A 14,489-nucleotide genomic window follows, 5' to 3' on the forward strand; every position below is an offset into this window, starting at 1 on the left:
CTTATCTCCTCTCACGTGTTGATTCAGTGAATCCATCTGTGATGAAATATAGCACCATCTAAAACAGACCAGCTGAGTCTCTTCATGCTAACAGGCTAACTGTTGTGTTGCTCATAATGATACCTGCCTGTCCGTCTGCTTCTATGGTGTCATCTGTGATGAATGGCATTCCTCTTTGTTTTACTGCCCTCTACTGGTCTGGTGGTGTAGTGCATTTACTTTTTATTTCCTCCATACGTCACTGGCCTGATTTGCACAATCTACCTGGGACTTCTACCCCGCGGTCAAACGCAGAGAACAATGGGGGCACAGGAACCTTTTAGTTCAGGGTAAAGTAGTTCTGGGGGCTAAAAGACCTCGGAACTCTTGGTGGAAATGCACCTATAGATACACAGTTCACAGTGAGCTCTTTTGACGTTCCTCAATGCGACGAATGGCTCATTAGTTTTGTTAAAATGAAAGATGATGATGACAAAGGGGGTGTTACATGTTGTGATGTGATGGTACTCTGTAAACAGTAACAGACAGAATAAAATATTAATGACGTGACCGACCAGACGAAACAGTTAGCATTAGCATTAGCGATACACGTCAGTCAACTCGTAACACTGGTATCACATAAACAAAGTACGTGCTACACGCGATGTTTATACCAGATAAACAATCATTTAAACATGTTCATAGTGAGCCTAACTTACTTCCTTACGAACACATCACATATTTAAAACTTAACGGCACACCGGCGCTGAACGTTTGCGGCGGGTACCGCTTTCTAAGGCTAAGGTGATTCTTGAGCCTGGTGGGACAGCTCAGGGTGTTGTAACCAAGCGGCAACCTCCGGTCTCAAACGATGAAGCCCATGTGGAAGTGTTATAAACTGCAATTCATCGAGAATCCCCTACAGGCTGGCATCAGAAACACAGGAAACCACATAGACATGAATGGGAAAAAAGACGATCTTTGCAGCATTAATAAACATGTTTACAGCCTGGTTCAAAAAACGGCTTGGCTCTACGTAGCTAATCTCTCTATCGGCACACACTGTACTGGGGGTGAATTTATTTCTCAAGTGGCGGTTCAGAAGATATTAAGATTACGAGTTTTTGCCCAAATAAGGACATGACTGACGTGACTCCTGGTAGTGAACACATAGCTGTTGGCTAGGGGTCTCACACTACGTCACACTCTGCCTGGTTGAGTTCCGCATTTCCAATATGGCTGCCGCCGTCGATTGGTCTCAAAACAGCGCTCAGGAACAGATGGGTGATGTCACGGATACTACATCCATATTTTATACAGTCTATGGTTGTAACCCTTTTCTTTCCATGTTTATCTGTGGTGGCGGGAAGAGGAGGGAGGCAGAGGACTCAAGAGGTTACAGGATACTGTGGACTATAGGCACCAAAATAAATACATAAAGAAATAAGGAAGAAGAGAAAGCAGAGAAATAAAGAGGTAAATAAATAAAGATAAAGTAAAGAAAAGAAAAAGAAAGAATAAGGAAAATAAAATAAACTAAAGTAGTGGAATAAAAGAGTTAAAGAGTGTGTGTGTTTGTTAATGTATGTGTGTGTGTGTGTGTGTGTGTGTGTGTGTGTGTGTGTGTGTGTGCATGATGTGTGGTATGAGCTCAGGCAGCAATCGACGGGCAGATGTTTCTGGGTCATGGAGGGTTCAGTAGGTGGAGGTCTTTTTTGAGTTGAATGATGAATGACAGGGGGGGGGGGGGGGGGGTGGTACCGCTTTCGGCTTCATCATAGAGCTTTTATACAGTCTATGGGCTTCATTCATTCATTTCAACAATCAGGACCTCTAGCTGCCCGCGGAAGTGCCTGAGCACGATAACATTAACATGAAAGACCCTGGGCTGCCCGTATAGGTGCCTAAATGAAAATACTGCAATACAACCAAAAACATAGGAAATTTAAAACACTATTACTACTAATACTACTTATTCTACTACCACTACTATTATTAATACTACTTCTACTACTACTTCTACTACTACTATTACTACTACCGTTTCCCAGAGTGGGCTTATAATGGTGTAACGTCACAGTTATAAGCCCATTTAGTCTCTGAGGGACATTTTTCCACTCTCAGTAGCTACAGCTCTGTTTGAAAGAATAACAAAGCGTCAACACATTTTCATCATCCATGTCTTCTGAACAATCTGACCAAGTTTGAGGAGGATCTGATGAAACCTGTGGGAGGAGGTCCTTAAAGTGGGACCTCTTTAATGAGCAGAAATACACCTCATTACTAAGATCAACTCTTACTGGCAGACCTTCTGTTGGCTTTGAGTTCATGGCACCAAGAGACTTCTTGCTCTGTGTTAGACTGAATGTCTGCTTTCTTTACTTCTTTATGTTGTTTACTCTCCAGCTGTTGATCATTGTTTGTGTTTCTAAAGTAAGTATTCACATCTTGATGTTTTTTGTAGTTTCATTTCTCCTTTAGCTGAACTATGACTGAGAAGAGTTCAGTTTGATTTGTTGGTATCAAGTGACACAGTCTGAAAGTGTTCACAGGTTAAAAAGTTATATCTGTGTCTGTTCTGCATCAGAGTGAAGACATGGTGCAGTTTGCAGTCCTGTGGTTAAGTCACACATCACAAACGTCAGAGACAGTCACTGAGTCTCTGAATGTCACCTGACAGACAAACTAGTGAAACTTCAACCAGCTGATCTCAACACAGAGGTCTTCTGGTGGTGTGTGTTCCAGTTCAGACGTTGATCTCTGGTGGGATCAAATCTTATGGACCGTATCAGAAATATCATGAAAGCTGAAAACTGTGAGAAGGTTTCATTTGATACTTGAAGTCTTCAAAAAACAAGGCTGAGGAGTCACTGATGATGATGATGATGATGATGATGATGATGATGATGATGATGATGATGATATCAGAGAGGCCCTGTGAAGAACTGTTCAACTATCTCTTTCCCTTTACTTCTTGTCTGAACATGATCTGTTTAGTGTTTGAACATGAACTCATGATTCACAGTTTAATCTCAGATTGGATATTTAGACATAGAAACTAGTTTTACACTTCAACAGTCAGTCCAGTTTTTGTGTCAGAGCGTTTCTGTTAGTGATTTATTTCAGTCTGATTATTTAGAACAACACTTCACTCTGTGGTTGTTCACTTGTTCAACTCTCTTTACCAGAGACAGAGCGTCAGAGCACACAATCTCATTTAGTCAGACTATATGCAGGAAGTCTTTTTTCACTTTCTGCACAGTGTGCTCTAATGTGCGGAGGCCAACCTAACAGAGGGTGTGAAACAACAGCACGTTCAAAAGAGGAACTGTTATGACTAGTTAAGCCTATACTGGTCAGTTTCAGTATGCTTGTAACAGCCTCCTCTCCTCTTCCATCACGGTGTCCTCCAGCAGAGAGAGAACAGTAACAAGGTAAGCCTGTAACCCTTTCTTCATTCTGCTCTCATGTCTTCTTCTTCTTTTAGGATCAAAGCAGTCTCCAACTAAAGCTCATCAGTTTGTGTCTTCTTCCTGACATTTCTTGGAGACATCTTTTCTTTCTCCTTTATTTGAACATGATATGTGATCCATATCTGACTGATTGTTGCACTTTAAGAAAGCAGTGGTTGATCAGCTTCATGAGCAGGTGTTACATCTGGTTTTTAATATCACTGGAAAGATGTTGATGTTATCAGCAGCCTTGTTCATGTCCTTGTGTGGTGCCGTTTATAAAGTTGTTCATGTGTTAACATGTAAAAATATTAAACCATAAAAACTTTACATGTTGTTATCTTCACTTCATTTTCAGTGGAGTGTCTTTAGAGCTGCTGAACTTTGATTTTTAATATTTTGAGCTCTTCTCGCTCTTTGTTGTTGAACACTGAACACATGTCAGCTTTACTTCTGCTGTCAACATGAACCCTGTCTCGCTTGAAGCATTCACCACCCAGCTCCCTCCTTCCTCCTCTGTTCTAAACATAGAAGTTTCCTCTTGATTAACTGAATCTGTCTCAGTTCAGCTTCATGTAGAGGACTAGATAGATTATATGACGCAGTTAGTAAAGTTGTTCAAACTGAAATGAACATCATTTCTCCACATTTAGCTCCAAAACGTCTTAAAAACAGTGTGAATTTTAAAAAATAACTTTTTATCAGTTAGAGCAATATGTGTGATCTTTCTCACATTTATTTATGACGTGACAAATATATTTAAGATAAAATCACTGTTTGATCGAAATGCTAAATATAAATGTTAAATCTAATCCAAGCATTTATATTCACTATTTAACATTTATATTTAACATTTAACAATTATATTTAAGATTTAACTTTTATTTTTACCATTTATATCTAACACTTATATTTAACAATTGTATCTAACAATAATATTTAACATTTAGCAATTATATTCAAAATGTATCATTTATAAGTAACATTATATCAGACTCTAAACATTTATATCTATATTTAGCATTTAGACAACATTTAAAAAAGTGACTTTTCAAAATTCACACTGTTTTTAAGATGTTTTGGAGGTAAATGTGGAGAAATGTGGCTGTTCATTTTCAGTGTGGACAACTTTACAAACAGCAACACATATTTTCTCTTGTCCTCAACATGAACCTGACTCAACATAAGTTTCTGCGGTTAGCACAGAGGAAGAAGGAAGGTGACAGCTTCAAGCGAGGCAGAGTTCCTGTTGACAGCAGAAATAAAGCCGACATGTGTTCAGTGTTCAACCACAGAGTTAGAAGAGCTCAAAATATTAAAAGTGAAAGTGAAGTGAAAATATTAACATGTAAAGTTTTTATGGTTTAATATTTTCACATGTTGTATAATACTGTCCCTCTTTTTTAAAGTTTCAGTGTTTTTGTATGAAATGAAATATTTTTGGTCTTCAGTGAAATGTTTGTTCAGTTGTCCTGAAGCGTCTCTGAAGCCTACAGCTCAAACTGATCTCTCTGATCACTGACGCCCTCTAGTGACAGAAACACGTCACTGCAGCTTCACAGAGAGTGTTGGAATGATCCAGACAGACTGTAGGAGTGACCTTTGACCTGATGTGTGTGTGTCTCCTCTGACAGGGAGAAGATGATCTCCAGGTTCCTGCTGCTCATGGCGCTGAGCTGCTGTGTCTGTGGTTAGTTTCCACCTTCACTTTATTCTCCACAAAGAGAAAAGAGGAGATCCACTTTGAGACTCACTGAAACACTTCAACACTTCCATTAGAAACTCTGTTTACAGACTCACATGTTACACTGTTTTTCTGCTCCTCTCTTTCCCTCTCTGTCTCCTCTACAGGAACATTAGTAGTGAACGTGACTCACACCTCCTATCAGGCAGAGGAGAACCAGGACGTCACACTGGAGTGGATCTTCACACCCAAACCTGACCGCTCAACACAACGTCTCTTTGTCCACTGTGACATGTTCACTGATCACAAAAACCCGACCCTGTTTCATCTCCATGAAGGAGTCGAGGTCTCAGAGTCTCAGGATGAAGAGTTCTCAGGACGAGTCCAGTGTGACAAAGACGTCCTCAGAGAGGGACGAATCAGACTTCATGTGTCCTCACTCAGGACTAATGACTCAGGCTGGTACAGGTGTGAAGTGAAAACAAAGTCTGGTGTCAGCTTGGCCCGATGTCATCTCAATGTGACTGGTGAGTAAAGTCAGTCGAGTAAATCACAAACATCTTCAATCTAGGACGACATGAAACAGTCATCAGTTCTATTATTGTCCTTTACAGCAGCTGTTCATGAGCCTGAGGATCAGAGACCAACAGAGAGACCAGAACCAGGAGATCAGAGTCGGGGAATGACTGCACTCTACGTTGGACTGGCAGTATCATTAGCAGCATTGTTCCTTTTTCTCTGTGTCATCAGACTGTGTGTCTTTAAATCTGCTCGTTACAACAACTGCAGGTCTGCAGTCATGAAGACTCAGAGAAACAGATCAGGATGTAAAAACATCAGAGTCTCATCTGAACCTTTCATTGTTCCAGATGTTGAAGGTTTGAGGTCCAACATGGAACAGGGACTGTGGCTCAGAGGTGGAGCGGGTCATCCTCTAACTGGTCTGGTGGTCTGATCCCCAGCTCCTACAGTCCATGTTTTCTAAAGCAGCCCCTCAGAGAAACGTTGTCTACGTGATCTCATCAGTGGATGTTTTCAGAGACGTTACTTCAGCATCAAACTTCTCCTCCATCTCCTGCGGCTGTTTTGGAACAATAAGAAGGGACTACCTCAGCACCGCTTCTCTCCTCCTGAGGGAACTTGGTGCTGCATTCACTTGGGCTTGTAAATCAGACTTTTGCTCATGAAAATTTTAACCAGACACAAATGTTGTGTTGTGGAGCACGTTGTACCCTGGTAGATCTGCAGATCTAATCAGGTCCAGAGTTTAGTGAGTGTGTTGGTCAAAGACTCAGCTTCTCATCAGGTGTCATTCAAACTCAGTTAAAATGATCTCCTGTCAAAATGCACTGTTTGTAAAGTCTTCATGCTGTAAATAAAGATTCATTTATTCAGACTGTGTGTACGTTTTTCTTCAAGACTCAAGAAGTTAAGAGTAAAAAAAAGTTAAGGTGAACAAACTTTAGTGAAATCTTCAGAGTTTGAGAGATCAGTCAAAAGAAACTATAAAAGTAGTAGTAGTATTTATAGTAGTGGGCTACTGAAATGAAATGTTAAAATCAGAGTAAAATATCACAGAAATTAACATTACTTACAAAAAGAGTAAAACACTTCCTGTTGTTTAAACAGTAAAATCTCAAAAACGTTTAAATACATCAAAAAGTAATTTCGAAGTGAAATAGTAGAAAGATTTATGAACAGTTTAAAGTAAAAATGAAGTCTGAAGGTGGAAGTATGCAGACGTTGCAGTATTTCAAAGATGAAGGAGCTTGAAGCTGATTCAGAATCCTCCCATCTGTTTCCATTGTAAAAACTGTTTAAATAAAGTTGAATCATTCAAAAAGTACAAGGAGTAGAAATGTGAAAGGTAACAGACACAATCTCCTGAAGAAGCCGAACAGGATAAAAGTTGAATGGTAAAAATCAGATAAAGTTTGAAGGCTGTGAAAGGTACAGAAGAAAAGGTAATAATAATAAAACCATAGAAGAAGAATATGTTGAAACGCTGACTCAGCATTTGAACATGAATGTTTTTTGCATTCTGACATAAAAGAGAGAATTTTAACGTTTTTTAAAGAATTCTGACATTAAGGAAGAAATTCTAACGTGTTTTTTTTTTTTACAAATTCTGACATTAAAGACAGAATTCTGACATAAATCTTAAAACTGGTCAGTAATTTTGTGTGCAGTTGCTCCCCATGCACTCCACTCTATGCTGTTTGACATATGCTCAGTCATAACAGCAGAGAGTGTGTAGAACATACTCTCTTCTGTAGTTATGGTAAGTCCAGCTCTTTCTAGAGAAACATATAAATCTTTACATTCAGCTCCTTAACTGTTCATTACTGTACAATTCTAGTTATGAAGATCAACTCTTACTGGCAGACCTTCTGTTGGCTTTGAGCTCATGGCATCAAGAGACTTCTTGCTGTTAGACTGAATGTCTGCTTTCTTTACTTCTTTATGTTGTTTACTCTGCAGCTGTTGATCATTGTTTGTGTTTCTAAAGTAAGTATTCACATCTTGATGTTTTGTGTAGTTTCATTTCTCCTTTAGCTGAACTATGACTGAGAAGAGTTCAGTTTGGTTTGTTGGTATCAAGTGTTCACAGGCTAAGAAGTAAATCTGTGTCTGTTCTGTATTGAGAGTGAAGACACCGTGCAGTTTGCAGTCCTGTGGTTAAGTCACACATCACAAACCTCAGAGACGGTCACTGAGTCTCTGAATGTCACCTGACAGACAAACTAGTGAAACTTCAACCAGCTGACCTCAACACAGAGGTCTTCTGGTGGTGTGTGTTCCAGTTCAGACGTTGATCTCTGGTGGGATCAAATCTTATGGACCGTATCAGAAATATCATGAAAGCTGAAAACTGTGAGAAGGTTTCATTTGATACTTGAAGTCTTCAACAACAAGGCTGAGGAGTCACTGATGATGATGATGATGATGATGATGATGATGATGATGATGATGATATGAGAGGCCCTGTGAAGAACTGTTCAACTATCTCTTTTCCTTTACTTCTTGTCTGAACATGATCTGTTTAGTGTTTGAACATGAACTCATGATTCACAGTTTAATCTCAGATTGGATATTTAGACATAGAAACTAGTTTTACACTTCAACAGTCAGTCCAGTTTTTGTGTCAGAGTGTTTCTGTTAGGGATTTATTTCAGTCTGATTATTTAGAACAACACTTCACTCTGTGAGTGCTTCCACTTGTTTCACTTTCTTTAACAGAGACAGAGCGTCAGACCACAACCACATTTAATCAGACCCTGAGAAAGTACTCTTTTTTTTTTTTCACTTCCTGCATGTAGTGTGCTCTTATATGCCTAATGTACTGCAGCCTGCAACACGGATGCTGTGAAGCCCCACAGCGTGTTCAAAAGAGAAACTGTTATGACTTTAAGGGACAATGTCGGTGTCGTCAGTTGCAGATCATAACGGGCCTCAGTATATTTATAACACTCTGCTACCCCCTGAACTGTAACAAGGTAAGTCTGTAATTCTTCATCCATATCTGACTGATTGTTGCACTTTAAGAAAGCAGTGGTTGATCAGCTTCATGAGCAGGTGTTACATCTGGTTTTTAATATCACTGTAAAGATTTTGATGCTATCAGCAGAAGTGTTCCTGTCCTTGTGGTGCGCCATTTGTAAAGTCGTGCACACTGAAATCAAAAGCAAAATTTCTCCACATTTAGCTGCAAAACATTATAAAAACATAGAGTGAATTCTAAAAAGTCTCTTTTTTAGAGCTATAGCACAGTTAGAGCAATATGAGGCCGACTGAAGGTCATGATCCATGACCTCACTGAGCTTCTCCCACACCCAACTTTGGCCTCCAGGACTGCCTAGGCCGCAATCGCTTGGCCTGCTGGTAACTGTCTGCTGCTTCTGAAGTCCAACAAGCCAGCAACAACCTGTAGGACTCCTTCAGGTCAGTACAATATGTGTGTGATCTTTTTCACTTTATTTTTGACTTGCCAAATATATTTCAGTTAAAATCACTGTTAAATCTAATCTAAACATTTATATTTAACATTGAACAATCATATTTAAAATTTAACATTTACATTTAAATGTATTACTTATATTTAATATACTATTCAACATTTAACATTTATATTTAACATTAATATTTAAAATGTATTATTTATATTTAATTGAAAATATAGATTTATTTTTCAAGTTTAACATTTAACATTTATATTTCTCATTTATATTCAACATTTAACATTTGTATTCAACATTTACATTCGAAATTAATTATTTATATTTAACTGAAAATACAGGTTTATTATTGAAGTTTAACATTTAACATTCATATTTCACATTTATATTCAACATTTAACATTTACATTTAACATTAATATTTAAACTGTATTATTTATATTCAACTGAAAATACAGATTTATTTTTGAAGTTTAACATTTAACATTCATATTTCACATTTATATTCAACATTTAACATTTATATTTAACATTTATATTCGACATTTAACGTTTATATTTAACATTTATATTTAAAATGGGGGGGGGGGACAGTTACAAGCGAGACAGAGTTCCTGTTGAACAAAGGGGAAATGTTTTCAGTGTTTTACCACTCAAAATATGAAAAGTGAAAGTTCAGCAACTCTAAAGACACTCCACTGAAAATGAAGTGAAAATACCAACATGCTATATTTTTATGGTTTAAAGTTTTTACATGGTGTACAATACTGTCCCTCTTTTTAGTTGTTTAAATATAATTGCACATCTGCAACCCCCCGTGGCTGCTGCCCAATCCCCACTGCACTGGACCCCTGTGGCTCCCTCTGCAGGTGGTGAGCCCACAAGAGGATGAACCCATGTCACCCATTCGGGCCCAATGGGTGAAGGCCCGGCCACCAGGCGCTCGCCTGCGGGCCCCAACCCCAGATGGGGTGAAGTTGTTCCTGTTGTTTCTCTTTATCAGTGGTCTGGGGCAGTACTTTGTCTGTCCCCTCGCCTTGGACCTGTTTGCCATTGGGTTAGGGTTAGGGTTAGGGTTAGGGATCCTAGGATCATTGGGACACTTAAACCCCTCCACCACGTTAAGGTGGTGACCCATGGAGGGTCGGGAGCCCACAGCTCAAACCAAACCTCTAAAGCAGGGGTTCTCAAACCTTTTGGAGCCAGGGACCCCTTACAGGTGAGAAAATAGTCCAAGGACCCCCTCATAATTGTATCACAGATTAAACACATTAGTGATGTGTCATGATCCAAAGCTGCGGCTCTGAGAGTCGATGCTTTATTGTGAATCAGAAGAGCCGGCTCACATCCAGAGAGAGAGCCGGCTCCCAGTTTTTTCCTTTCCCTGCTTAGCTCTCTCAGTGCTCAGCCCCAGCTCTGCTCACAGCAGAACTTTCTTTTGATTGGTCAGCATGGAAGCCATGCGGCCAATCACATGTGAGGATATAGGATACAGGTGATGGAGGGGAGGCTGTGTATCGTGGCTTTATCTGTTCCTCCTGAGAGGGTTAGGGTTAGGGTTCTTCTCAAAGACCGGGCAAATTCTCACTGAGAGGAGAAATCAGATCAGACCATCCAAGCTGAGGGATCTGATTTTACTCAATGCCAACCTGAGGACATTAATGTTGTTTGCTCCAGTTTGGTTCTAGTTCTGTTTACTTGACTTGGTTCTGGTTCTGTTTGCTTAAGTTGGTTCAGTTCTGGTTCTGGTTCGGTTCTGGTTCAGTTCTGGTTTCGGTTCTTGTTCGGTTCTTGTTCGGTTCTGGTTCTGTTTTGTTCGGTTCTGGTTCGGTTCTGGTTCTGTTTGTTTCGGTTCTGGTTCGGTTCTTGTTGGGTTCTGGTTCGGTTCTGGTTCGATTCTGGTTCGGTTCTGGTTCGGTTCTGGTTCGGTTCTGGTTCTGGTTCTGGTTCTGTTTTGTTCGGTTCTGGTTCGGTTCTGGTTCGGTTTTGGTTCGGTTTTGGTTCGGTTCTTGTTCGGTTCTGGTTCTGTTTTGTTCGGTTCTGGTTCGGTTCTGGTTCGGTTCTGGTTCGGTTCTGGTTCGGTTTTGGTTCTGTTTTGTTCGGTTCTGGTTCGGTTCTGGTTCGGTTCTGGTTCGGTTCTGGTTCGGTTTTGGTTTGGTTCTGGTTCGGTTCTGGTTCGGTTTTGGTTCGTTCTGGTCCTGTTCTGTTCACTTGATGTTGGTTCTGGTGTTTGCCAAAGTTTAGTTCTGGTTCTAACCCTAACCCTAATCCTAACCCTAACCCTAATCCTAACCCTAACCCTAACCCTAATCCTAATCCTAACCCTAACCCTAATCCTAACCCTAACCCTAAACCTAATCACAACCCTAACCCTAACCCAAACCCTAACCCTAATCCTAAACCTAACCCTAACCCTAATCCTAACCCTAACCCTAATCCTAACCCTAACCCTAATCCTAACCCTAACCCTATCCCAAACCCTAATCCTAACCCTAACCCTAATCCTAACCCTAACCCTAACCCTAACCCTAATCCTAACCCTAAGCCAAACCCTAACCCTAACCCTAACCCTAACCCTAATCCTAACCCTAAGCCAAACCCTAACCCTAACCCTAACCCTAATCCTAACCCTAACCCAAACCCTAACCCTAATCCTAACCCTAACCCTAACCCTAACCCTAATCCTAACCCTAAGCCAAACCCTAACCCTAACCCTAACCCTAACCCTAATCCTAACCCTAACCCTAACCCTAAGCCTAAGCCTAACCCTAACCCTAACCCTAACCCTAATCCTAACCCTAACCCTAATCCTAACCCTAACCCTAACCCTAATCCTAATCCTAATCCTAACCCTAATCTAAACCCTAACCCTAATCCTAACCCTAACCCTAATCCTAACCCTAACCCTAATCCTAATCCTAACCCTAACCCTAATCCTAACCCTAATCCTAACCCTAACCCTAACCCTAAACCTAACCCTAATCACAACCCTAACCCTAATCCTAACCCTAACCCTAATCCTAATCCTAACCCTAACCCTAATCCTAACCCTAACCCTAATCCTAACCCTAACCCTAACCCTAATCCTAACCTTAACCCTAACCCTAACCCTAACCCTAATCACAACCCTAACCCTAATCCTAACCCTAACCCTAACCCTAACCCTAAACCTAACCCTAATCACAACCCTAACCCTAATCCTAACCCTAATCCAAACTCTAACCCTAACCCTAACCCTAACCGTAACCCTAACCCTGACCCTGACCCTAATCACAGCCAGTTCAGTAGTCGAAAGAGCCGGCTCTTCTATGGGAGGCGAGTTAAAAGAGCCGGCTCTCTGAAAAGAGCTGAACTTCCCATCACTAAAGCACATGCTAACTACCATTCTCACTCTTAGTTCCCCTTGGAACTATTTGTATTGTAAAACGTATCAATGTAAATCCTTCAGACCTGTACCATAGTGATAAAAAGATAACACTTCAATTTGAATCAAGTAAATCCCACTTGTATACTTTAAAACAGAGGGTCATTTCATTCCTTGTGGACTCAACATGACAGCATTTAGACTTTTCAAGTAATTGATCTTAAACGCTTTCAGAAAATTAACAGTAGCAATACTCACATATCCCTTCAACCACCAAATGGTATCAGAACAATGGTGTATATGCTGTTTTTAATGACACAGCACAATTTTATAATTCATTAGAAATGTATTCAAATTAATTCACGGACCCCCACGCTATGGTCCCACAGGGGTCCCAGGACCCCACTTTGAGAACAACTGCTCTAAAGTGTAGAAGATCTAGTGACAGAAACACGTCACTGCAGCTTCACAGAGAGTGTTGGAATGATCCAGACAGACTGTAGGAGTGACCTTTGACCTGATGTGTGTGTGTCTCCTCTGACAGGGAGAAGATGATCTCCAGGTTCCTGCTGCTCATGGCGCTGAGCTGCTGTGTCTGTGGTTAGTTTCCACCTTCACTTTATTCTCCACAAAGAGAAAAGAGGAGATCCACTTTGAGACTCACTGAAACACTTCAACACTTCCATTAGAAACTCTGTTTACAGACTCGCATGTTACACTGTTTTTCTGCTCCTCTCTTTCCCTCTCTGTCTCCTCTACAGGAACATTAGTAGTGAACGTGACTCACACCTCCTATCAGGCAGAGGAGAACCAGAACGTCACACTGGAGTGGATCTTCACACCCAAACCTGACAACTCAACACAACGTCTCTTTGTCTACTGTGAGATGTTCACTGATCACGAACACTCAATCCTGTTTCATTTCCATGAAGGAGTCGAGGTCCCACTGAAGGATGAAGAGTTTTCAGGACGAGTCCAGTGTGACAAAGACGTCCTCAGAGAGGGACGAGTCAGACTTCATGTGTCCTCACTCAGGACTGAAGACTCAGGCTGGTACATATGTGAAGTGTTCACTAATGCTGGTTTGAGCTTGAACCGATGTCATCTCAATGTGACTGGTGAGTAAAGTCAGTCGAGTAAATCACAAACATCTTCAATCTAGGACGACATGAAACAGTCATCAGTTCTATTATTGTCCTTTACAGCAGCTGTTCATGAGACTGAAGATCAGAGACCAGAAGTGAGACCAGAACCAGAAGCTATGAGTCAGAGAAAGATCGGTCTCTATGTTGGACTAGCAGTATCATTAGCAGCATTATTAGGGACTCTCTGTGTCTTCATTCTGCATGTCTTTAAATCTGCTTGTTACAACAGAAACAAGTCTGCAGTCGAGTATAACCAGATCAGGATGCAAAAGAGTCCGAGTCGAAGCTGAAGCTTTCATTGTTTCAGATGTTGAAGGTTTGAGGTCCAACATCTGGAACTGGGACCGCTGTGGCTCAGAGGTGGAGCGGGTCATCCTCTAACTGGTACTGTGGTTTGATCCCCAGCTCCTACAGTCTATGTTTTCAAATGGGGTCTACGTTTCTTCAACAGTGAACATTGCAGCACCTCTCCTTTACTCCTGATGGAACTTGGTGCTGCATTCACGTTGGCTCGTAAATTGGACTGTCGCTCATTTAAAATTTTAAGCAGACACAAATGTTGTGTTGTGGAGCACGTTGTACCCTGGTAGATCTGCAGCTCTGATCAAATCCAGAGTTTAGTGAGTGTGTTGGTCAAAGACTCAGCTTCTCATCAGGTGTCATTCAAACTCGGTTAAAATGATCTGCTGTCAAAATGCACTGTTTGTAAAGTCTTCATGCTGTAAATAAAGTTATATTTTTTTTCAGACTGTGTGTACGTTTTCTAAGAAACAGTTGTTCAGAGATAAAAACTCACATCTCATCGCTTTGTAGTTGAATTTGATTTCTTTAGTCTTGGTCTCCAGGGCCTGTATAATTGTCCAGTTATTTGCAGTCGTGCATGCGGCTAACGCTACGGCTAAATGGACC

At 40.7% G+C, this 14,489-nt stretch overlaps 2 protein-coding genes across 3 annotated transcripts; both read left to right on the plus strand.

Annotated features, from left to right (window-relative positions):
- Positions 1–2,860: 2,860 nt before the first annotated feature.
- Positions 2,861–6,511, plus strand: LOC117807623. Of its 2 annotated transcripts, none has more exons than XM_034676963.1 (4): positions 2,861–3,413; positions 5,066–5,121; positions 5,283–5,642; positions 5,733–6,511. In XM_034676963.1, exons 2-4 carry the CDS (start codon positions 5,073–5,075, stop codon positions 6,068–6,070), a joined length of 747 nt encoding a protein of 248 aa, XP_034532854.1. In that variant the 5' UTR covers positions 2,861–3,413; positions 5,066–5,072; the 3' UTR covers positions 6,071–6,511. The 2 variants fall into 2 exon arrangements, with proteins under 2 accessions (XP_034532854.1, XP_034532853.1); XM_034676962.1 differs by having other exon boundaries at positions 2,868–3,413; positions 5,730–6,511.
- A 2,094-nt stretch (positions 6,512–8,605) lies between these two features.
- Positions 8,606–14,207, plus strand: LOC117807628. Its single transcript, XM_034676971.1, has 4 exons — positions 8,606–8,612; positions 12,980–13,035; positions 13,197–13,553; positions 13,641–14,207. The coding sequence occupies exons 2-4, from the start codon at positions 12,987–12,989 to the stop codon at positions 13,868–13,870; spliced, it is 636 nt and encodes a 211-aa protein (XP_034532862.1). The 5' UTR covers positions 8,606–8,612; positions 12,980–12,986; the 3' UTR covers positions 13,871–14,207.
- Positions 14,208–14,489: the final 282 nt, after the last annotated feature.

Source organism: Notolabrus celidotus, chromosome 23 (assembly GCF_009762535.1).
Source record: "Notolabrus celidotus isolate fNotCel1 chromosome 23, fNotCel1.pri, whole genome shotgun sequence".
Taxonomy (NCBI): domain Eukaryota; kingdom Metazoa; phylum Chordata; class Actinopteri; order Labriformes; family Labridae; genus Notolabrus; species Notolabrus celidotus.

Excerpts from the sequence above, each read along its gene's own strand:
- LOC117807628 (XM_034676971.1), top strand. The coding sequence starts at position 12,987 with ATGATCTCCAGGTTCCTGCTGCTCATGGCGCTGAGCTGCTGTGTCTGT. Across the intron at positions 13,036-13,196 it reads GCTGAGCTGCTGTGTCTGTG|GAACATTAGTAGTGAACGTG; the intron begins GTTAGTTTCCAC and ends TCTCCTCTACAG. Across the intron at positions 13,554-13,640 it reads ATGTCATCTCAATGTGACTG|CAGCTGTTCATGAGACTGAA; the intron begins GTGAGTAAAGTC and ends TGTCCTTTACAG.
- LOC117807623 (XM_034676962.1), top strand. The coding sequence starts at position 5,073 with ATGATCTCCAGGTTCCTGCTGCTCATGGCGCTGAGCTGCTGTGTCTGT. Across the intron at positions 5,122-5,282 it reads GCTGAGCTGCTGTGTCTGTG|GAACATTAGTAGTGAACGTG; the intron begins GTTAGTTTCCAC and ends TCTCCTCTACAG. Across the intron at positions 5,643-5,729 it reads ATGTCATCTCAATGTGACTG|CAGCTGTTCATGAGCCTGAG; the intron begins GTGAGTAAAGTC and ends TGTCCTTTACAG.